The following is a 23,150-nucleotide window of genomic DNA, read 5'->3' as shown; positions in this document are numbered from 1 at the left end:
TCGTGATTTGATGTACTCCTTGCAAGGTTACATGCGTCACTTTTGCAATGTTGACCTTGCGTGACGTCATTTACAACGTCATCAAGGTCATTTTAGTTTTTCGTCAATCACTCCCGATCAAATTGAGCTAGCGAGCCAGGAAAGCTACCAATGAACTCAGGAAGACCTGCCGAATCGAATGATATGCGACATGACCTCTTTCGACCAACTTCGTGACCTGGGGGCGCTAATTTTACACATATCCTTAAAATTTCATGACCCTGACCCTAATGGCCTTTGACCTGTGACCTACTACTTTTCGAGACCATGTTTGGCCGGAATCGCGATTCAGCGCATGTCGGCTCGCATCAGCCGCGCGTTTGCAGTCTTTTCGTGGTTTCAAGCGTTCAAACATGGGATATGATGTTGCTCCCATGCATTAGGGTGGGTGTCAAGATCACCGGGAGGTCAGGTCAGGTCATTGACCTTTGATGACCTCGGTTTTCTTTTTTGGAGTTTTACATGTATCTAGGCTAGTTTTTGGATCTGAATTCGAATTTAGCAACCATTTGAACATTTACGAAGTAATTTTGGTGCATTCGTAACATGTTACGAAGCTGTCAGAGGCGGTTGCCACCTACTACGAATACCCGGCAAAACCCTTACTGGTTGACCTGACCTGACCTGACCTGACCCGACCTGGCCTAAATGCATGAAGACATTATCTATGATCATTATTAACATGATATTCGTGATCATCACCCCGAAAAAAGAAACCTATAGCAGCCACCTTTACGACGTTCTAACATGTCCCGCTTTTCCCGACTTTTGGCCATTGACCTGACCTGGAAGGTTAGCCGATGACCAAGGACCTTTAAATTGTGTATCATCGGCTTTCTCTCGTCACGGGCAGCACGCTCGTTTTTTTCTGCGAAGGTCTAGCTTGATAAGGGGCGAAACGGCAAGGGGGGGGCAACAGACTCCTGTCCCCTATACGTTCGTGGCTGGAAAAACACCAATACGGGCGAGGGTTAAGAGTGTGTCCTTTAATAACCCGCGCCCTGATGGGGGCCATTTTGGCCCCCACCCTGTGGTTTTTCTTAAATAGCGAGAAAACGGCGGCGCGCAGCGCCGCCAAATTTTGGGTACCTTACCGGGCATCAATTCGACACCTTCACACAAAATTTCAAGTCACAGGTCACCTCAGGTCAGGAGTTATTGAGGTCAAACTGAGGTCATGTTCGAGTAAAAATGAGCAAAAAACATGACATCTTGAAACGCTCACCAATTCTACAGGTAATAAGCAATTTTAAAGTTATTTATGTGGTAGTGCAGTAGAGAAAAGACGGCGCTACAAAACTGCTATCTCGGATTTTCAAAATTTTGGGAATTTGACCCCCAAAAATAAAAAAATGATTTTTTTTTAGAAAAACTCAAAAAATTTTCAAAAACTTTTCGAATTTCGAAAAAACCGGAATATATGTGATAGTCCCTGCGCTCTTCGATATACATACCAAATTTAAGATCGATACCTCTTTTTTTTGGCCAAGTTATAGCGAAAAAACTGTTAAAAATTGATGACGTCAAATTTTTGAACTCAATTTTTAGCAATTCTAGACCTTGTAGCGCAAAAAAGAGACCACCATTGAACTCCCCGTGACGAGCTGCATCGAATCGGTACCCATTTTATGCAAAAATATCAACTTTGAAATTTGACCTAATTTGACCTGACCTTGATCTGACCTTGACTTGACCTTGACCAAAACGTGACCTAAGCTGGCCTTAAAGTCTGCCTGATCCACATAATCGCATTTGTCATGTAAAATGGACCATGCAACATGTATCACACGACACTTTCATATTGTGACCCCCAGTGACCTGACCTCTGTGACCTGACCTGGTATCAGTGACCTCAAATAGCAAAATATGTGTTTGAAGAACATTTCCCCATCGATGATTGTCAATGAAATGCATTTTACTCGATTTTACAACGCATTTCTTGAAATGCCTGTAAACGGTGAAAATTCGACCTTTGACCTGACCTGTGACGTCATCGGTTTGACCGAGGTCAATGAAATTAGGTCACAAGGTAGTTCCCCGTTGGGGCTATCCAACGCCGTTTACCGCTTGTCGCTATGTTGCGTGGTTTTCGAGATCTTAGGGGGGCCAAAATGCCCCCCCCCCCCATCAGAACGTGTTGCTAGGCAGACCCCATCAGGGCGCGGGTTAACACAAAAGCTATTGTGTATTTGTGTTATTGTGTATTATTGGGTTTCTGAACCTGTTGATGGTATGCAATAAAAACAAAATAAATACAAGTGTAGAAGGTAACGGTTGTGGGAATGGTAGGTCGTTACAGGTCTCGCGGGTTTTAGCGGTAGGTTTTGCACCTAGAAAATTTAGTGTACTTCAGGCTATATCTTCGTCGTCTTAAGCTTTTAAGTGTTGAAGATGCGATCGACTTGTTGGGTAACAAGCCGGCCACGATCGTGTAAAATTACTTCATTGTAGATCGATTAGTTTCTGAGATATGACCGGAAATGTAAAAGTGCCAAACCTACCGCTTAATCTCGCGAGACCTGTACAAATAAAGGCTTGCATAGTATTGACGGTATTGACGATATTTCGGAAAGTTTGGGCCCCCATCTTGTTTGGGCCCTTTTTCTGAAAACCTGCCCCCGCAAGGCGAAATCCGCGGCGCCGTCCCTGGTGCTGGGGGGGGGGGGGATCCTGGTCGGCCTGTCCATTCGGACGGGCTAAGCCCCAGCGACTCTAGGCCCTAGGGTGTCTGCCCAGACAAATGTCTCCCCCTAATTCCTATCATTCTTCCGGCTCTGAAATGGTCTTGTCAGACCGAAGGGGCCTAACCCAACAAAACAAAAACAAGCAAGCAGCGTGCGCCAGTCGCAGCTGGGCTGGCTGTGCAGCGCCGGCTCTCGATGACACGTCTATGGCCGAGTGGGAATGGGCGTGAATTGGTGCGTGTGCCTGTACTATAGCATAAGTGACCAACCTGAGCTGTTTCTACTTTGATATATTGAGCCTGACTCTGGAATAGCCACACTTGAGTGGAACGGATCTAATTGGGACGTGAACTGAATAAATGTATGACTATGACTAAGCAAGTATGAGTAAGCACACAAAATGCAACATAAATCGGTTTCTTCGTTGGTGATATCACGAAAACGTGTTGGCAAAAGTCTAATTTTGTTACAAAAATGCGTGATAAAATTACTCAAATTAATTTGAAAATTCATAGATGGCGTCAGGGTACCGAAGTTGGCAGGTGAAATCGATCTCCCTTTCTTTTCCGGGGTCCACCTATGATCCACCTGGCACCTCTTGTTCACTTGTGAACCTACAAAAAATGTTCATTTCAATCGCTATTGCATTTGTTATTTTACACACTTAACGTCATGATCTGAGTAGAAAATGTTCGCTGTGTGTAATTACTTTCCAATACCTTCCAACATTCACTGGACGCGCCTAGATATTTTTTTAATGTATAGCTTGCAAGTGTTCCAGAACTTAACTGAATTGAGTCACTCCAGGACAATCTAACTATTACCAAGCCGCTCATCAAATGCTACGTTGCATATCAAATTCAATATCACACCCCATTTTTGGACGCCTAGATCGTGCTATTATAACCCTCGCCCTGGCAGGGCATTTTTCGTAACGCGGCCTGGGGGGGGGGGGGTGATCCAACCTCCTGGCGTTTCGAAACTAAACGTCGTAGCGCTTCCCAACAAAGACAAGTCGATTGCTCTTTACGAGTATTCGCGACTGGTGATACCTATATTTTTATCCTAGGTCAATATTTGACACCGTTTTGGCTAGTCAACGATCAAATTACGGGGAAAAGCTAGAATTTTCCAAGCTATTTAGCCAATAATGGCAAATCTATGAAAGATATCAACATGAAACTTTCACGACCGTGTTTCCCAATGAATTAGCAACAAAATGATGCATAGTTCACTGCAGTTCAGTCATTACTGGCGTGACATAGTCCCCGGGAACACGAGAGTCACACCCGCCGCTGGCGAGGACGGTCCTAATTGACCTGAGGTGACCTTGTACAGTCGTGTACAGGTTGATGGTCCGCTACTCTTTATCCACCGGGTTCCTATGGCTCAGCATTGGCAGCAGCCGCCTGGTACCGGTAGGCTGTGCCGCATGACCCGAGAGTGAAGCGGCACAGTCTACCCACGCCGTTTGACATCGGCTCGGGTCGCCGGGTGGAGCGGCTGTCGCGTCCGACCAGCGCGGGGGGAGGGGCTCGTCTCGGTGGCTGGCGTGGGCTGGCGAGTGGTGTGGGGCGTGTTGGTGGACCATGGGGGCTGGGCGGGTGTGTGTGGTCACTTGCTGCATTGCACATTTTGCGTCGCTTAACAATTGCATTCCTGTTTTTGCTAAGCACAATGCACGGAAGACCCAGCGAATATAATTTACTTGTGCATTGTGCAAAACGTGATTTGGCACGGTATTGAGGCAACATAGGTCTTGTGCCACATAAATGCATTTTAGGCAATACGCTTATGAAAATGGTAGATTGATCGGATTGCTCCTGGATGTCAATTCGTATGCTAAATGTCCAGATGTATTAAATGAACGAATGAATGACTCAATCAATCAATCGACAATCGACATGTAAATATAAAACCGTATAAATGGCTCGCAACCACTAAAATCAAACCAGATCCTAACTCGGAAAAGTAGCCGGAGCCCCGATGAGGCTCGAACCGGGACTCCACGTTGGAAGTTTTGCCAATGATCCATCATCATTCCACCAAGCTAGAGCGACCGGCACCCGAAACCACAAAAACATTCATTGACTTTGCTGCCGACCTCCCGGCCCCGCCGCCCGGCCGGCCAGACTTTGCCCCGGCCGTGGCTACCATCCGGTGTAGCTCAGCGTAGGAGTGCTAGACTGTTGAACTGACCGGTTGTGATAGGCCCGGTTCAAGACGCTTCGCGTGCTGGATGTTTATTTCTGTGTCCGAGGCTATGCGATTAGTCCACTTTTCAGAAAGATTATTTGGTGACAGGTCTGTTTTCTTTCTTTGCTGCAATTCATGAGAAGACCGTATGGACCCTTACCTGTCCTTCCGCACCCCACTTGGGAGATGGGTGTTTGAACCCCCCTGGGTTTTGTGAATATCTCTAAAGCGAATTTTTGGAGGGTGGATTACGATCGGTTCTATGCGACAAGTGACCACACACAACCAGCCCCAGGTCAGCTCACTCCCTCCAAACATCACCCCCGCCCCACACCACACCCCCGCCCCACACCACACTCCAGCCCGCCTCATCCACCGAGCCGAGCCAAATAGACAGGCCTGACCCTTACCCCCCCCACTCCCCCAGCCGGTGTAACGCAGCGTCCGGTCAAATCGCTCTACCAGGCGACCCGAGCCGGTGTCATACAGTGTGGGTAGGCTGTGCCGCTTCACTCTCTGGTCATGCGGCACAGCCTACCGGTACCAGGCGGCTGCTGCCAATGCTGAGCCATAGGAACCCGGTGGATAAAGAGTAGGGGACCATCAACCTGTACACGACTGTACAGATCGAGGAACAATTTTGAAAGCATTTAGATGAAGATTGAACCACAGATTCGGATTCAGGACCTCAAGAAACCCCACTAAACACAGACATGCGAGGTCAATGACCTTTGTTGACCTTAGAAATGTCAATATACAATGTAATGTTTCATGTCCTGTCAAAATCTGACATAAGTCACACAGAATAATTTCGTTCTTGTCGATGGGATCGCGTCCAGTTACGCCAGATGTACGATTTTGTCAAAAAGAGTCGGAGGTTTTACCTATTGTGAGGTTATAGCTCGGTGACCTGACATGACCCGAAAATATTTTTTACCGAAAGATTGAGCTGAAAGTTAGCAAGTAGGTAGGCACCCACTAAGCCATGCATATCCATGTGCCAGATTTGGGGTGCTGTTGCACGTGCGCACGTGCAGGGGTCGATTCCAGATCTCGAAGACGGCTGGACCGATTGCGCTCAAATTTGGTACACGGTTAGGGAGCAGTTGGTAGGGTGCCGTGCAAAAGTCAGTTGGGACCCAGTTGGCACGTACGCACATGCAGGGTGCCGCTTCCAGATCTCGAGAACGGCTGGGCCGATTGCGCTCAAATTTGGCACATCACTAGGGACCGGTTAGTAGGTCTTGGGGTGCAGTGCACAAGTTATTTGGTGGTACCCCCTCGCAATTTCGCACGTGCAAGGCCCACCCTCCCGCTCACTCCGCTGGTCGCCCCAAAAGGCGTTTTACTGGTGTGCACGATTACTTTATAAAAATGCTGAAGTGTTGCAAGTGATTGACAAATATTGTCCAAAGCATGCTGCCTTTGTCGGACCAAATTCCGATTTGGGCATAGGACAAAATCGGAATTCTGAAGGTACAAAATCCAATTGGCACCACTCTAACAGATGTGGTAAGGTTGTGATAGGTTTTACCGAACGGAGATATAGACGATCTGCACAACTGACGAGAGAAGCCAACCTCTGTCAACTGGCTGGTGTGCAGCAAGCAGATATTGATATTCTGCAACGGTTATTTTTGTTGTTGTTTTAATCTTTCTTCAATAAGATACCTATGTTAGAGCTGTTGTGCCTATTTGTTTATACACCAAACAACATCGGTGATAGCCAGATAACTATTTCATGGCGTGCAAAGAAAGACTGTTCAAGTTACCCAACGGTCGGGTTATTTGAATACACCGTCACTTGACGGAGAAGCAAGGCTTTACTTCACATTTTTCAAAAAATATGTTCAACTTGAAACTTGATGCACTCTATGGCAATGACTCTTGTGAAGTTGTTCTTAGGAAAATAAAAATTTATTTCATTGGCTTCCACTCGCCAAACCCGCTTTTCCTATAGCTCAATCAAGGGATGAATCACTGGGTGGTTCTTTCGACCCCTCCTCACCCTCCTGCAATTGAAGTTAGCCGTTGGTAAAGACACTAATTCGTGCAGGGGCTCATTTTCACTTGTCCTTTTAATGTAATCGGTGACTTAAGCCAGCCGGCCAAATGAACAAAAATCCATACAAACCCAGGTGATGCCACGGGCCCACGGCCCTCATCCTTGTCAGCGTCCACTCCCTCGGCGGCGGCGGCGGCGGCCCGCCGTGCCGTGCACCGCGGCATGTTACCTCTCGCCGCGCCAGGGGCCGCGGGGCGGGACGCTACCCCCCGCTGCGACAGGCGACCCCTGGGCCTGGGCACCGCCGCGGCGGGCGACGGACGACAATAGCGCAAACAAAGGATGGGGCCGCCAGTCAGCCGGCGTAGTGAATGGGTAAATCCTTACTCGATAACACAGCAGGGACTGCTCCACGAACACGGGCAGGCCGTACGGCAGTAGACATTCGATAGAATAGGCGATTCGGGCGTAGGTCAGCCGGGCGTAGGTCACCCGGGCGTAGACATTCGATGGAGTAGGCGATTCGGGCGTAGGTCAGCCGGGCGTAGGTCACCCGGGCGTAGACATTCGATGGAGTAGGCGATTCGGGCGTAGGTCAGCCGGGCGTAGGTCACCCGGGCGTAGACATTCGATGGAGTAGGCGATTCGGGCGTAGGTCAGCCGGGCGTAGGTCAGCCGGGCGTAGACATTCGATGGAGTAGGCGATTCGGGCGTAGGTTAGCCGGGCGTAGGTCAGCCGGGCGTAGACATTCGATGGAGTAGGCTATTCGGGCGTAGGTCAGCCGGGCGTAGGTCAGCCGGGCGTAGACATTCGATGGAGTAGGCGATTCGGGCGTAGGTCAGCCGGGCGTAGGTCACCCGGGCGTAGACATTCGATGGAATAGGCGATTCGGGCGTAGGTCACCCGGGCTGATCCCGACCGGACCCAACCGGGGACCGGTGCGGCCGGAACCGCGGCCGGGGGAGGGATGAGACGACCGGGAGATTGAGATAGATGACAAGGCGACTGAGAGTTGACTGATGCAGTGACTGAGGGTAGGTGACTGACCAGGCGACTGAGGAGGTTTATATATTTTTAGAGACGAGCGAAAATGAAACGACTGGCGAGATAACTGGAAATTGAGTGCAGTAGGTGGCCATTCTACACGGTTTATCTAACGCAGCTCCTCATGCTACTAAATGTTGCTTAGCCCATGCTGAACGCTGACGGATGCAGCGACTGTCATGTCGAGCACCCGTCCACATAAAAACTTCAACCACGTCATAGAGCCAACTCCAGCTCCGTGAGAACATGCCGCGTCCGGAGTCGGGCCTCCGCTCGTACAGCCACTCAGCCCGGCGAGGTTTTCCTCATGGGTACACGGGTTCACGTAAACACCGTAGTGCACCGCGGAGACTTCCTCAGTGTGTAGAGATTGCAAGTGTACGAGCACCGTAAAACGCTGCCTCGCTGCCCGGAATGCAGGAAATTTACAGGAAGTTTACGGGCGGTTCGGCGCCCGAAGGGATACAGGAAGTTTGCTGCAGGAAAGTTGTGACAGGATCTGTTCACGTATTGTGACTCAATGTAACCATGACACAGAAACGCAGTTACGTCTAGTAAAGGCTCATATAAATCATCACTCTAGTCCGGGAAAGTTGTACAACTACCGCGCTTCTTGCCTCAGTCGAGAGCGGCGGGCGCCCTCTCCATCCAGTGCCCGGGGGCGGCGGCTGCAGCGTGCCATTCCGATGGTCCGGGCGCCACTCGGCATTCCAGCGGTGACAGGCGCGCCCGTGCACGGCGGCGTCCAAAGTCCGGCGCCGGCGCCGTATCGTCACCGGCCACCTCTGGACAGTGTCAGACGCCACGCACGATCCGACCGCGCTTCGGCGAACGCTGTGATTGATCGGGCGCGATATGTAGTTCCTGGTCGGGTCAGGGGAGGGGAGGGGTTGAGGAATTCAGTGAGCACTGAGGGCCCTGCAGCACTGAGCGGTGACGGCGGGTCAGGAGTGGCGCCAGCAAGGCTCGGGGAGGGGAGGGGTGCCAGCGGTACTCAGTGGGGCTCTGCGAACCCTAACAGGCCAACAGCACTACATCATGGCAGCTCACCGACCAGGAACATGATCCCGATTGCGACAGTTTATAGCGTCATGGGTCACCTGTGCCGTGGTGTCCATTACGTATAGCTCTTTGCTTGCAGGCTTACAAACCAAAGAAAGGGATGCGGTTCAAAATGCGGTTGGACATTCACCATCGTGTGTTACCTCTGCCACTCCTGCAATGTTGCCAAATATTGAAACAAGCTTTTTAAACTCTTCGCTGGAAAGACAGTAATAATTAGCCGGCAGCACCACACCATAATTCATAAAATTAGTAGGAACGTCCCACTGTGACGGATGCTGTCGTGCGGTGACCACAACACAATAATACCACCCGTAACAAACCAGAATGAGCACTCAGTAGACAGACCAAGCACGACGCTCCACGACGGATTACCAACGATTTGCGTAATTCAACATGGTTTTCTCATGTGAATCTGATGACATAATGTACTGCTGTGGCAATGTTGACATGAATTTATGCGGCGGCTTATAGATGAGGTAGGTAAGGGTAGGGAAGACAAAAAAATCCCATTAACATTGCGGTCGTAGAATTATGCAGAAGGGAGCGGGAGGCATTCGTGAGTCACGTGGATGAGCAGCGAGTCACAATCGAGGAACAATGGCAATTGACCATGAACCGAAATGGGCAAGCGATATCGGCGGGGGACTGGTGGGGAAAGCCCTCATCTCAGGAATTTATTGCAAAGTATTCGTTCCGATACGACACCTCCGAAGATTTTGCGACATCCCTCCATGCCAGTCACGAGCGTTTGTTTACGTCGGGCTCCTTATCCATCGGTTTACTGGACGTTTTGTTTGTTTACAAACGCCAACCACGACAAGAATCTCGAAATGGTTCTGACGTCAGTCAGAAGATGTTACTCTGAGAATACCATGAATGAGTTTTGCAGGTGCACAAACGTGTCAAAAATGTGATCACGATCAAGGGGAGATAAGCTGAGATAGCCGATGACGTAACAATGACGCAAATCGTTATTTTTGGACCACAAATTTGCACCTGTGAGGTCGACCATGACGCGGGTTTCGTTTCTTCAATTTCACGATTGAGGGGGAAGGCCATTTCAGTGGACATTTGAACGGGATTTGTGCATTTAACTAACCACGATGTTACAAGGCAGTGACATACCGACAGGCATGCCAACACCCTTCTAAATTTCTCCACTCTGTCAAGTTGTCGGACGGGAAACCCTGCCTTCCGTCTCTACTGGGAAGTGTTTTCGGAGGACTGACACTGGGTGTCCACCGCTCCTAAACCGACACGTATCATGTCGTCTTACCGGGGACGGTGATCGCTTTACCGCAACCGCAGCTAAAACTCAGCGGTCGCTTCAGCTCGGGTTAGCCTTATATCTGGCATAGTTCAGAGGCACTCTGGTTCGGGCTGCCTCTAACCCCAGGCGGGCGATCAAAGCTTAAAATATCCAGCAGACACGGCTCCAACTGCCTATACGCGTCCCCGAGGACTTCAGAACCCGAGGGAGTTTGGAGCTCTAAGATAGCCCGACGCTGGGGAGGACGCTGGGTCTAAACGGGCCCTGTCTGGTGCCGAAAGAGTCCAACACCACGGAACGACACGACGACGGATCGGACCACTGGGAATACATCAGACCGGCCGCACTAGACAAGAGCATGTTGCATAAAAACCAGTCCCAAAACAGCCAGCCGACCTGACACAGGCGGCGACTTCACTCGCAAAACGCGGGCGCCGCCCCAGAGGTACACAGCACTTCCCAGAATACTTCTTTGAGGAGGCCCGTCGACCAGACAGTCGCAACGTGACGAATTAATCACCACATCAGCGTTATGCTTATAAGGATTCTAGCAAGTGTAGAAGACACACTAGCGGTCCCATATGGCCGGGCGAGCGCGGAAGACCACTTCTGACCCACAGCCTGCAGCGGCGTGCCGTTGCCAGCCGGGTCGGTGTTCGCGCTCATCCCCAGCAGCCGTATCTGCAGACCGGGAGGCCCAGTGTATGTGTGCCCGGCCGGCCCACAGAGGCGGCCTGTTTGCCAGTCGCCGCGCGGCGCAGGTGACCGTTATTCCGAGCACCGCTCTCGGTACCACCCTCCGGTACCTGACGCCGCGCGGCCCTGTCCACCGCCAGGCACACATACAAACACCCCCCGGCCGGCGGAGGACCTGCAGTCGCTGCAGCGCGACCGGCGCCACCGCTCGTCCTTCCGTCGACTGCCTGCGCCGCATACCAATCGCCGCCGCGGCCCAGATGCCTTCCGCGCGGCAGCGGCCGGCGGCGGCGGCTGGCGCCGGCCAGCCGGCGAGCGGTCCGGCGCTGCAGGCCGGGCCGGTCCGCAACGGTGGCACCCGGCCGGCGGCGGGCAGCAGGAGGCGCGGCGTGGTGGGTCAGGTCACAATGAGATCGGGACAGGGATGAGGTGGAAGCGGAGCACAGAACAGAAACGGTGTGGTTGAGATATCACTGGGAGCCCGGAAAGGAAAGTAAATGTTTAGTTGAAGTAACGAGAGGAAGCACGAAAGAAAGAACCGACGCGTGGCCAATGACCATGCACCCGGAAAGAGACACTGGTAATCAATATACTGCTGGGGTAGCTGGAATGTGCTGGGAGTTTACTGGCTGAAGAATGAGGTGACTGTTTAAAAGAAATATGCACTATGTAAATATCTCTGACGTCAAATGTTTATGTCCAAGACTGTTAGCTAATCCGTCAGCAACTCACAAACCCCAGCTCCGTTCGTGGGCCCCAGACGTCCTTACTTCCGTGCTCCGGGTCAAACCGAGCCCTCCTGACCCTCCGACTACCTACCCCATATCCCAGACCCGACCCTGGCGTGCCGACAGAACTGAGGACAATGGACAATCATCTGCGGCGTGCTGCGAACCGCCCAGGGCGGTGTGCGACGGACCGTTACTACCGAACCGGGCCCGGAGGCGGCGGAGGCGGCGACGCGATGACGCTGGCGGCGGCGGTAGCGGCGGCGGTGGTGGAGGAGGTCCGCGGTAGCCCGTGACAACCGTCAACCGTCCACCGTCCACCGTCCACCGACCGGCGCAGCGGGCGGCCACGTGGTCGCAGCCCAGCGCCGGCGATGGACGGAGGTAGCCGGCGCGGCGGTGCCCGGCGCCGGCAGCCCAGCGCCGGCAGGGTAGCCGGCGGCTGCCAGCCTCAGAGACGGCCCGGCGAGCGGTATACCGAGTAGCGACGCATACCAAACCGGTGCAGAGCGCAGGGGAGGGGAGGGAGAGACAGGTTATCCCCGGACTGCGCAGCGCGCACGGTCAAGGTCAGTCGACAGTTCGCGGAAATAGCAACGCAGACAGGTGCGGAGACGGCAGGCAGCGGCCGTTACAGCAAACAGATCAGTCGTCATACAAAGCCAGTAGCCACTGTCACAATGGATTCAGTTACAACCAAAGGATTGAGATAGCAGCATCACAATGGTTAGCACTGCTGACAGGAGCCATATCAATACGCGGAGTTCCCCTCGAAGTGCAATAGACAATTGCACAATATCACTCCCAAATCCGACATTTCTACAAATACCTACAATGCAGTTACCTACCCGCATTGCAGCGTCGATAGGAAAACCCACGGCGTGGCGAAAAGCTCGACCGTTTATTGTCGCACGCTTGGCATGTTTATTTGAAAAGCGACATCCCATGAGACTTGATAGCCGCCCGGTACAAATGCCTGCAGACCGTCAGCCGTGCATAACATCAACGATGTCAATTAGATAGGCAGACTGTATTGGGAATCTATTTGGAATGCTTCTCATTTGAAGCATTACAATGCCGTCGATATGTCGGTGCTCAGGTTCAACGCCCATTATGTATGAATATCACAAGTTGTAACACCTTGAAATATGTATGTAAAGGCCGTGAAACTTTAGGTATGACCGGTAAGACAATCGATTATTGTGCAATTTAGTTCACGTGAGCAGTAAATACAACTGATGCAGTAATTCATTTCTGTTAGCTCAGTCTTTGTCAGCATTACGTAAGTACCTTTTTGCAAGCCTTAAGGCCGGGCTCCACTACGCGTTTTTTCCGTGCGTTTTATCCGAGACATCGGTTTTTGCGTGAAATCGTTCCCGAAAAAAGTTCGCATCATTGCTCAACATTGGGCAAGCTACACTGGGAACGATGTCACGCAAAACACGACAACTTGCAAATTCCGTACCGATTTTAAGGAAATCTCGGTAAAACGCATGACGATGTCACGCAAACTCGGAAATCTCGTACCTATAAAAAGTTCAATTATTTGAACTTTTCATCGTTTTCTGCGTGATCTCGGCCGGGAGACATGACTTGCGCGCTACGGCAAACAATGTGAATGTAATTTTGTGTTTGTTTTTGACGTTGTTAAATATGTTTTTAATTCTTGTATTGAAGCTAGGAAATTTTTTGCAGAAGTTTTTTTTTAGTGTAAAGAGGATGAGTGAAGGTGAGAAATGATAAACATAGCAACCCTACATATTTCATTTTGCGCTTAAAGCAGTGTCAATGCAGGGGAAAATAGTTTTAATTCAAATAGAAATTGGCGGAGTGGTGATAGATGAGTGGTCGGTAGAATGATGTGCACAGTGCACACGCGCTTTATGTAAAAGTGGATTATTTCGGCACAAATAGGCACCCAACTTTCATGGTAAGTGATGCAGAAATTTCAGCTCAAAATTGCTTGTGTCGAGTTTCGGCGCATGAGGGTCTCACGGGCGTCCAGCTAGTGTATGGATGTTTTCCAGTCTGGTGCATTGCCATAGGTAGGCGGAATGTTAAGAATAAAAAATCCCTTGCCCTCTTCAGCCACCAGTGGCTAGCTATGAAACAAGTTATGTATTTAAGCAAGTTTATCATAGGTGCAAGGCTAGCAACATGTGCAAGACACTTCAGCATCAAATTCTGCTCAATTTTGTCATTTGTGCCTTTCAAAAAATGAACAGGTACATCAAAGGGAATGTACACGCCGAGCACAGAGGCTCCGGCGTGAGAAAGCCCAGCCTTGTGCCGTGCTGCCATCCACTTGCTGAACATGAACTGGGTGCGGGTGAAGATTGATTGGTGGGACCATGCTGCTATGCAAAAACCTCTGCTTATGTAGTGGGCACCCAGGCTCAAAGGCACCCACTCAACCCTTCAGACAAATTTTATAAAAGTTTGGCTTACTTTTTATTAAATGTACCTACTTGCAAAACACCTTCTTTATAGGCTCAAAATCAAGGCCATATATACTATAGTCTCAAAATAAACAAAGTGTGATTTTCCGCGTAGTGGAGCCTGGGTTTAATGACAACAATAATGTCACGTGCTTCAGGATGACAAGCAAAAAACGATATCACGCAAAAACCGACAAATTGCAAAACCGATTTCACGCAAAAACCGATGTCTCGGATAAAACGCGCGTAAAAAAAAACGCGTAGTGGAGCCCGGCCTTTACAATAACAAGCCGATACGATTATCGGTTCATCTTTTTGAACACCGCCTGTGTATCACAGTTGGCACATGTCAGCGCCTCTCTGAAGACACATGACTGTCAGCCACTGCCGTGACAGTATGACAGTCCCGCAACTGTGACAGCGTGGCAGATCCACGACAATGACAGCTCGCCACTATGACAGCTATGTCAGACCGTCAAACCCCCACCCCTCCACCCCGCGCGGCCGGCACTCCCGGATTACGACCGCAGCTATAACGGCTCGGTCACGCACCTCCCATTACCGAGTTTCCCCGAATAGCCCCGGTGGAAGATAAGCCGCCGTTTAGGACTGGTGCGGCGCCGATAGGCGTGTGGGAACACACGGTGGGGAGTTCTGGGAGCGTCCCGGACACAGCGTGCAGTACTAGCCCGGGCAGATAGCCGCAGCTGCCGGTGGCAAGGGCATCCGCCTTTCGTTTGAATTCCCAGTCGACTTTCAATGCCGCATTGTGGCCGCGTATGTAGAGTTCGTTCGCGAAAAGTCCAGCGACCCGCGATAGCCATGAGAGAGCGATCAACTCTAGTCTGATAGCTCTACATCAGGAAAAACTGTCCGAATAACACAAATTTCCCCAGACAGAAATGAAACTCCTCTCGAGCGCCGCCCTTCAAAGTACGTCCTGACTCAGATACCCCAACTGGCAAGCCAAGTGCATATAGCACTCATCTAGCTGATGACGCATGTGTCCGAGCTCCTCCGAGGCGACGACCATGCATCAGTCCATGTCGACACCTTGGCCACCGACTGAACGCTTGTGACCGTTCCGATCATCAGGATCCCTACCAGCTCACCAGCGGTATGAAGGCCCATTTTTGACATAGACCATGTTCTGCATTTTTCGAAGTTTGTACACTGGATGTATTCTCTCACCTAAGTGTTCCCTGCGTTCAATCAGAGCCAAGTAAGTGATAAAGTGAGAAACAAAATGAAAGAAAGAAAGAAAGAAAGAAAGAAAGAAAGAAAGAAAGAAAGAAAGAAAGAAAGAAAGAAAGAAAGAAAGAAAGAAAGAAAGAGAGGAGATAGAAAAATAAAAAAAAGGTGGAGAGAGGGTCGGGAAGGTAAATGACGTAGACCCGCGACCCCGCCGTGCCACTCACCATGTTGGAGAGCGCCACCCGGTCTCTGGGCGCCACCAGTGTGATATCGAAGGTGGCCTTCAGCGCCGGCTCGTCCCAGCAGGGGAAGCAGCGGCGCGCGTCGGTCGCCTCGAACTGGGTGGCCGCCGCGAACCGCTCCTCGCCGGAGGGACTGCGGAGGCACGGGAGGGGTTAGAGAGGTCAGAGAGGTCACAGGGGTGTCAGAGGGGGAGTGGGGAGTTTACCTGATCACAGAACGAGAGGCACGTAACGGCGGATACAGCTATTCGGTAAGTCCAACGCAAAGTCAGCACCCATCAGTCAGCGCAGGCTCAAATCGAGCTGTTGAAGTTGGGTAAGCAGTAAACATCAGCAGAAAAATGACCATTGTAAGCGGTCAGTAGTCAGTGGTCAGCGATCGTCGGTCGCAATCATTAATTACAAGTCAGGTCAGCGGTCAGTATTCTGGCCTAGCCGCACGAATAACTGGACAAGCGCTGGCGCTTCGTGATTGCACCTAGCTCGAGTTTGACGTCAGCGCCGGTAAGTCTGCTCGACACTCCCCTAGAAGTTCGTCACTCCAAACTTTTGACCATAAAACTGCGGCCTGTGATCTCACAACGCCGCAACGCTGTACTAACGAACCATCAAAATAGCAGAGCCGTTTTTACAGGTGAGTAAGTCTCCTTACAATAACACAGGTACAGCCTTTAACGTTACCACCAAACAAGACCCCACGAGTAAAATCGTGTTACGAATGTACTAACACCACTATACCCCATGGATCTCACACCATAAACGTCATCTTTGATCTGTTCTCCGGCCGGTCGGGTGTGTGAAGCGGCGCGTCGACTGCATTCCGTACTCGATGCACCCAGGCCGCGGTGCGATGCCGCTTCGGCCCCTTCCTGACACACCTACAGGGTTCGGCATGGGACGTGACCGCATACGAGATGTGATAAGGTCCGAGGTACCGGGACGAGCCGCGGCCTCTGAGGCAGATTCACAGGCATACCCTGCATACAGACAGACATTCCCCACAGCGACCCTGTGTAGCAGCAGTCACAGCATATTGAGCCGCACACTGAGCTGCATAAGTGTATTGGTACTCGGTAGAATATGTAGCAGCGAGGTGTCAGAGCCGAATCCCGAGAGAGAGGTCACGCGCGTCGTTTGAACCCAAACTGTTGTTCAAGTCCTGTTATAGTGAACCCAGTGTGGCTGGACTTTCCAGCGTATATAGTGTCACTTTGGTCGGTCTCAAGCCATCAGGTCCAAAACTGAGACCCATACCCTTATTAGGACTTTTGATTCAAAAAGACCTTTCTCTTTCCCGTCCCTATTAGCAGCAACATCCGCTACACGAACCCAACCGCCGAGCACTAACCTTTATTGACGCCCAGCCTGTTCCATCCCAAATCATCTCTTCTCCTTCCATCCTCTCCCTGTCTCTCCCCTTTCACCCACCTGGTGTACTTGCACCGGTAGAGTCCCCTCATTTTGTCGGTGAGTGGGGCTGCGAACTTGAGCCTCATCTGGGCGGCGCCCGGCGCCAGCGGCTGCTGCAACCGGCACGTGAGGGTCTCCAGCTCGGCACTCAGCTCCACGGCGGGACGCTGCGTGACGCCGTTAGCGTCCGTGACGGTCACTTCGGTCACCTCCAGCTCGGCAGAGTTGCAGACGATTGTGCTGCATTGCGACTTCACCTGTCAAGGAGAGAGAGGGTGTGAGATAATACACAGACTATGCTGGTAGAGGATTAGAAACAGGTCAATCGGATTTTCGATAAGAGATGGCTTTGATCGAGTATGAATTAACGGTTAATCAAGAAGTGCAGCACAAACAGATTAATTTCGATAATGGCATTGTACGAGAAGTGGTGCAAAAAGGCAAAACATCGAAAAATATGCACTGAAAATCACTTCAAACGTAACGACATAAATGCCAGTAACAATAAATAGTCGAGGCAGCATTTGATGTCACTGTCGCCAAAATATAATATACCTTTTTAGCACAGGATAAGCGATAGCAGACCGCAAAGGACAAATACAACCACTCCAGTACTCAGAAACGAATGGTAATGAACCCGAATCTACCAGCCTGTCTCCATTTTTCCCTCTGCCTCGCCATCAAAGACATTCTAACCTAATGTAGCAGGTGTTTAGTAAATCGTTTAAGGACTGACATGCACGACACGACAGAGCTCGCGGCGCTTGGTAGATCGCGGAAGTTGTCAGCCAAAAGTCGCCCATCAGATTGTGTCTAACGTGACACCTGCTGTCAACGGTAGGCGACATGCAATCTGAAAATGTCGGCCTGTTTTCCCTCGCCGGACTAACGGCTGACATACCGCTGCTCCGTGAATGAGCCCAGCTCGTAATGCGGAGAATGTAATCGGAATGCAGCTCCTACACTGTCCTCATTATAAGGCACTGGAAGATAAATGTAGGTAATTGCAGTTACAAAGATTTAATGAAAGAATGGAGATACCGAGAGCAAAAACTGCATATTATAGGCCTTTCCGTTGTAGAACCATCAACAACGCCCAACACCCCACGCTATATTTACTTGATACAGACCAGACCTCACGTAATCTCAAGACACCACCACCTCTCTACGTCTTACGTCACGTCACACACGTCCGGTGTCGGCCGTGACGGTCGCTAAGTGGTGTGACGGATGTGACGGTCGCCGCCGTCTATCAGTCCTACACCTAAGCGTTCGTCAACGCCGTCCGTCAACACCGTCCGTCAACACACTTTTCAACGGCAGCACAGGCAGCCCAACGTCAGAGGAGGAAGATAGATGACCACGACTCTGAGCTGCACATGCATGGATTCACATCGTCGGTACCTAAAGGGACGAGCGTTACTTCTCCCCCAGTCTATCACCATACCGGCAGAGGTAACCCCGTAAGACCCAGCATCGCACCATCAGCACTGCTCCACAGCCGAGCACCATACCAGGAGAAGTCGTCCCTCGACCGAGCACCGTACCATCAAGCACTTCCCTACAGCCTATCACCGTACCGGCATGCACTTCCCTACAGCCTAACACCGTACCGGCGGAGCCCGTCCTTACAGCCTATCACCGTGCCGGCGGAGCCCGTCCCGGTTCACTGTAGGGACCACTACGGAAGGCCATCACTCCGAGATCGCGGACACACCGGCACGGCACGGCCGGCAGGCGGACGTCAGCTCGCCGGGACATCACGCTCGGAGCCCGGTCAGCGTGCATGTCCCGCTCCGCGGACACGACATCCAAGTCGTGACCGAAACCTTCATAGCTATCGGCGCGGCGACCGGCCGCGAATAGTAAATGGGATGCAGCTTTGGCCGCTGATCCGGCCCAAAAGCTGGCGAACTCCGTCCATCACCATGCATCAGGCTAAAATATGACAGCAGACGGATGAAGTTACAGCGACGAGATGGAAAATGGCCTCACGTAGTGCATTCATGAACTTGGCTAACATCCATCTACAACACAAATGGTCCAATGCATGCACAGAACGTGAATGAAAACGTTTAAATCTGAATAATAAGCGTGCAGGCAGGCCAGGTCGCCTATTTTCCGTTGCGCCGACACGATGGAGCCAAGAAATATCACCCCTACCAGCCATACGGCTCCAGGCAGATACCGACCTCGCCTGTTGTGTCGAGTCGTCGTCGGCAGTGGCAGCGACGGGGCAGGGCGGGGGGGGGGGGGGGCGAGGCGACAAGGTGGCCGGGTGCGATACGCCGACGGGGCCGCGGCGGTGTCGGCTGGCGCTGACTGATGGAATCTCTCCCCCCTATCTCAGTGGGGCCTACCAGTGATATAGAAGGGATGAAATGAACCAGCAGAGACGGCGAGTTCCACAGCAGTAGGTCCACCACTGTGGTGGACAAGTTATGGCACTGCCCCGCAGGAAGTCAGTCATGAGCACACGTGGCCCGGGCGTGAAAATAAAGCCTCGCGTATGTAACGATGACGTCCGCGAACCACGGAAACACCGACCAATGTTCTGCCCCAGTCAGCGGCAGAACACAAAGGCCCTAAAACAGCGACCACACGGCAAACCGGCTGGCGGTACAGAGAAAAAACTCCCACCACCGCGACCGAGTGCCGCGCCGGGAACTGGGAACTGGCGAGATACCGCCAGCCGAGGCAATAACAATTATCGCGAACTCAGTAATCAGGGGAGACCGAGGGAGGTGTGAGAGAGAGACGTGACAGGAGGTCTGTGCAGGAAATACAGCACCGAGCGACCGCAGCGAACAGACAAAAATAGAAACATAGCGGGCCGAACAGAGCCGAGACCGCTTCCAAAGCTACGGCACGAAAAGTGAGAAAACCGTTGCACTGCATCGGCAAGTCAAAAAAGAATGCAGGAAAATAGCTATGACCCGATATTTCAGGCATCGGAGGGTCAACAGTTGCTGAACGTGCACAAAATTTGTCGCAACTATGCCAGTAATCCAATATGATGTAGGAAAACTATGCAGCGGAGATGAGGCAGCATTCAGGCAGGCTGCAACGTTTTACCGCAATATCTATCAATGGATGAGCAGCGGTTCTGTGCCGCATTGAACTCAAAAAAGTTATTATTTCTCGTATTGCTTGCTGAAATAAATCTACCAGTTGTGACAGTTCGTAATGGAAAACTATTATATCAATGAAAACACAACAGCCCAGGCCATGATCTATGACACGCTATTAGCTAGCGCTGTCTAAAAGCCGCTCTGTGAAAGAAAAGCAGCAAACAACAAAGCGGTAACGGAGCGACCATCTAAAGAATGCATGTTGCAGATATCATATGACTTTGATTGATAGAAACTACTAACAGGTGCCCACAGTGCGGTTCATTCTACGGCTTGGAATAAAAATGTTTCGCTAAAATAATTATGAAAACCAATTTTATGTAACAAATAGCATTGAAAGCATCGACAATGCGGAAAATGCACCCGATTCGCACATGAACACGTTCATTCAGCAGCTCCGGTGTGTTCTGCGTTGACGTCAGCCACCTGTCCACCCGTTCAGGGTTATTGTTCACTGTTCACCGAACATGTGCACAGTGCACCGACCTTACCCTCCACTCCGATAACACGATACCCGACGAATAAGGTCCATTTTGGCAACCGCAACAATGCGACACACGCCCTTCCTGCGGCTCGGTAAAAACTGGACGGAACTCCAAAAACTGTCGGGGACCGGGCGCAGCGGAACCCCTCACCTTCCGAGGCTCACTCGACCGGGGTGGATGCCTTCCGCTAAGGACAGAATCGTTCAGCCGGTGACCACAGGTGGTTCTTTACCCCCGAGCCAAACAGTCCATCAACGTCACGGACTTGCGGTCAGCAGCTTGCAAGACAATACGAAAAAATATAAACTCAAAAAATCGACATCGGTCCGCAACAGACGACTGGTCAGGAAACTGTCAATCAGGGAGCGACGTTCCGTGGCCTGGTAAACGCTGCACTGAAATGGGCCCTGCGAACAATGTCGGAACATTGCTGTGGCATATGACAGAGAGTAGTCTACAAGGGAAATGTGCCGGAAGATGCCCTGCACTGTTATTAATGAATTCCTGAAGCGGATCTGAAGCGCCCCTGCGGGTCGTGTCAGCCAGCCGAATCAGTTCCGGTCATTGCGCGGCCGGGTATGGGGCGCGGCGGACTTTGCAGAACCTCATTCATGTCATGTTTATGTAACACTGCATGCAACATGCACAATGAAGAGCTTCAAAGAGTTGCCTGTGACATTGGTAATGCGCAATGGACGGAAGTTGACCATCCGGTTTGCTTGAAAATTACCTCCGAGAAATGAGCTGTTTAGGAAACAGTTATCAACGCGGCCAATTTCTTGGCAGTGTTAAGACAACAAAATGTATGCGCCAAAAATGCCAAATTAGAAACAGCAGCCAGGCCAAACCTAGGGAGTACCCTGAGTTTTACCATACTGATGACCTGTCCGGAATAGAAACTCGATAAACTTTGTTTGTCCTGGAACCGTCTTCGTGCCACCAATCCGCTCGGGACCAACGCTCGAGTCCTCGAGTCATCGGCGATCACGATACAAGCCGATTGGCCCTTACCTTTAAAGACAACCCTTCAAGCATGTAGACCCCGTTCATGAAATCCGAGAAGCCCACGCATCCCTTTTCGTTTCCTGTGTGACCCCGTGAGACCCCGCTACTGACCTCGAGGTCGCAGATGACGTGTCCGGTGAAGGTGAGCCCCACCAGGTCGGGGTGCAGGTAGAGCGCGTAGTGGCGGGGCACCACTGTCTTGGGCAGCCGCTGGAACTCCACGGAGCCCGTCATGACGTCACTGGAGCACGGCCGGTCGGCGCGGGCTCAATCTGCGAGGGAGCGAGGGGGAGAAATGGTTAAAAGCTTGCAGAGCATCAGTCTGGAGCGCATACACACAGGGAGAAACAGGGAGATGATGGAGCAAGAGAGGGAGGGAGGGAGAAGAAAAAAACTGGGGATGAAAGGAAGACGAACAGGCATAAAAATAAGGACAGAAGGAAAGATAAAGAGAGATCAAGAGAGATAGCCTGTAGTACAAACTTGACTCCAGGCTACATGTCGCTTGGTTAGCGAAATGGTTTGCTATTTTCGTCGGTTATTTTGGCTGTATGTTTACCACAGCGCGGTCGGCGAAGTCCGAGCTGCCGCTTTGGCAGCTGTAGGCCTTAATCGCTCCAACCACGCGGGCTATGGGGAATAACAAAACACGTCTGGAATTCACTACCTGCACAAGAGGCTGGAATAGCCAGGGCCGGAGATGATCAGAAATTATTTATAGCCGAGCATTATCACAAACTTCACGAGTCAAAGTCATTATACACAATCATGAATAAGCATTCAGCATTTGACATACCAAGGTTTTCACCACCTGCCATATTTCAAATGAATTAACGGATACGGACAGGTTATCAATTAACGTTTCCGGTAGCCATAGCATCACGTGTGACGTGAATTACCCAGAGACAGAATCCCACGAGACTTCTCCTCTGAACCGAGTCCGCTCGACGGAATACTTTGGTATCTCGCCTGTGTTCTTAGCACTGGAGCGGAATGCCAGGTAGAACGGCCAGCGAGTCCACAGAACAGAGCAGAACAACCCGCTAAGGACGGCACGTGCGCTCAACACAGACAGAGGAACAGAGCGGCCCGCTATAGGACGGCAGCGTGCAGCCGGCGCGTGCCACCAACACGGCTCACAAATCAGCCCCATTGAAGGAACGCTCCTAATCTACTTCCTCGCAATTTTTGGCGGTGGTCGTGAATTCGGTTTACGAAGAAAACCGGCATATCCTGATTCGTGCACTGTCCTGCAACGACACGTAATCTGTTCAGCGAATGAGATCTGAACATGATCCTGACCGACGGGCATGCAAAGCGTTCAATGACCCGCGGAAATGAGATTAAAGGGATCACGGGTACACTGAGGAGATAGCCGACACGTTATGTCAGCTAGGCCATTTTCGATTTCTTTCGAAGCATACGTGGTGCGCGATGAACTCTCATGAGCGAGGGATGCAGGGATTGGGTCCATAGGGAAGCAGGCATGGTTAAGTTAAAGTTATTCAAATATGGGC

At 51.2% G+C, this 23,150-nt stretch overlaps 1 protein-coding gene across 2 annotated transcripts in view; it reads right to left on the bottom strand.

The window, feature by feature from the left end:
• The window catches only part of LOC122389330 (puromycin-sensitive aminopeptidase-like), a 61,757-nt gene that overhangs the window by 22,011 nt on the left and 16,596 nt on the right, over window positions 1–23,150 (bottom strand). For both annotated transcript variants that reach the window (XM_043381224.1, XM_043381225.1), the window contains exons 2-4: window positions 21,745–21,905; window positions 17,031–17,269; window positions 15,585–15,735 (exon numbers count right to left, since the gene is read on the bottom strand). In XM_043381224.1, the coding sequence (XP_043237159.1) occupies window positions 15,585–15,735; window positions 17,031–17,269; window positions 21,745–21,867 (513 nt within the window). In that variant the 5' untranslated portion in view covers window positions 21,868–21,905. The remainder of the gene's footprint in view (window positions 1–15,584; window positions 15,736–17,030; window positions 17,270–21,744; window positions 21,906–23,150) is intronic.

The sequence above is a fragment of the Amphibalanus amphitrite genome, unplaced genomic scaffold (genome assembly GCF_019059575.1).
Source record: "Amphibalanus amphitrite isolate SeventyFive unplaced genomic scaffold, NRLGWU_Aamphi_draft 000354F_arrow, whole genome shotgun sequence".
NCBI classification, from domain to species: Eukaryota; Metazoa; Arthropoda; class Thecostraca; order Balanomorpha; family Balanidae; genus Amphibalanus; species Amphibalanus amphitrite.
Note: the sequence above shows the minus strand (reverse complement) of the source record. Positions and strands in the feature narration are given on the sequence as shown.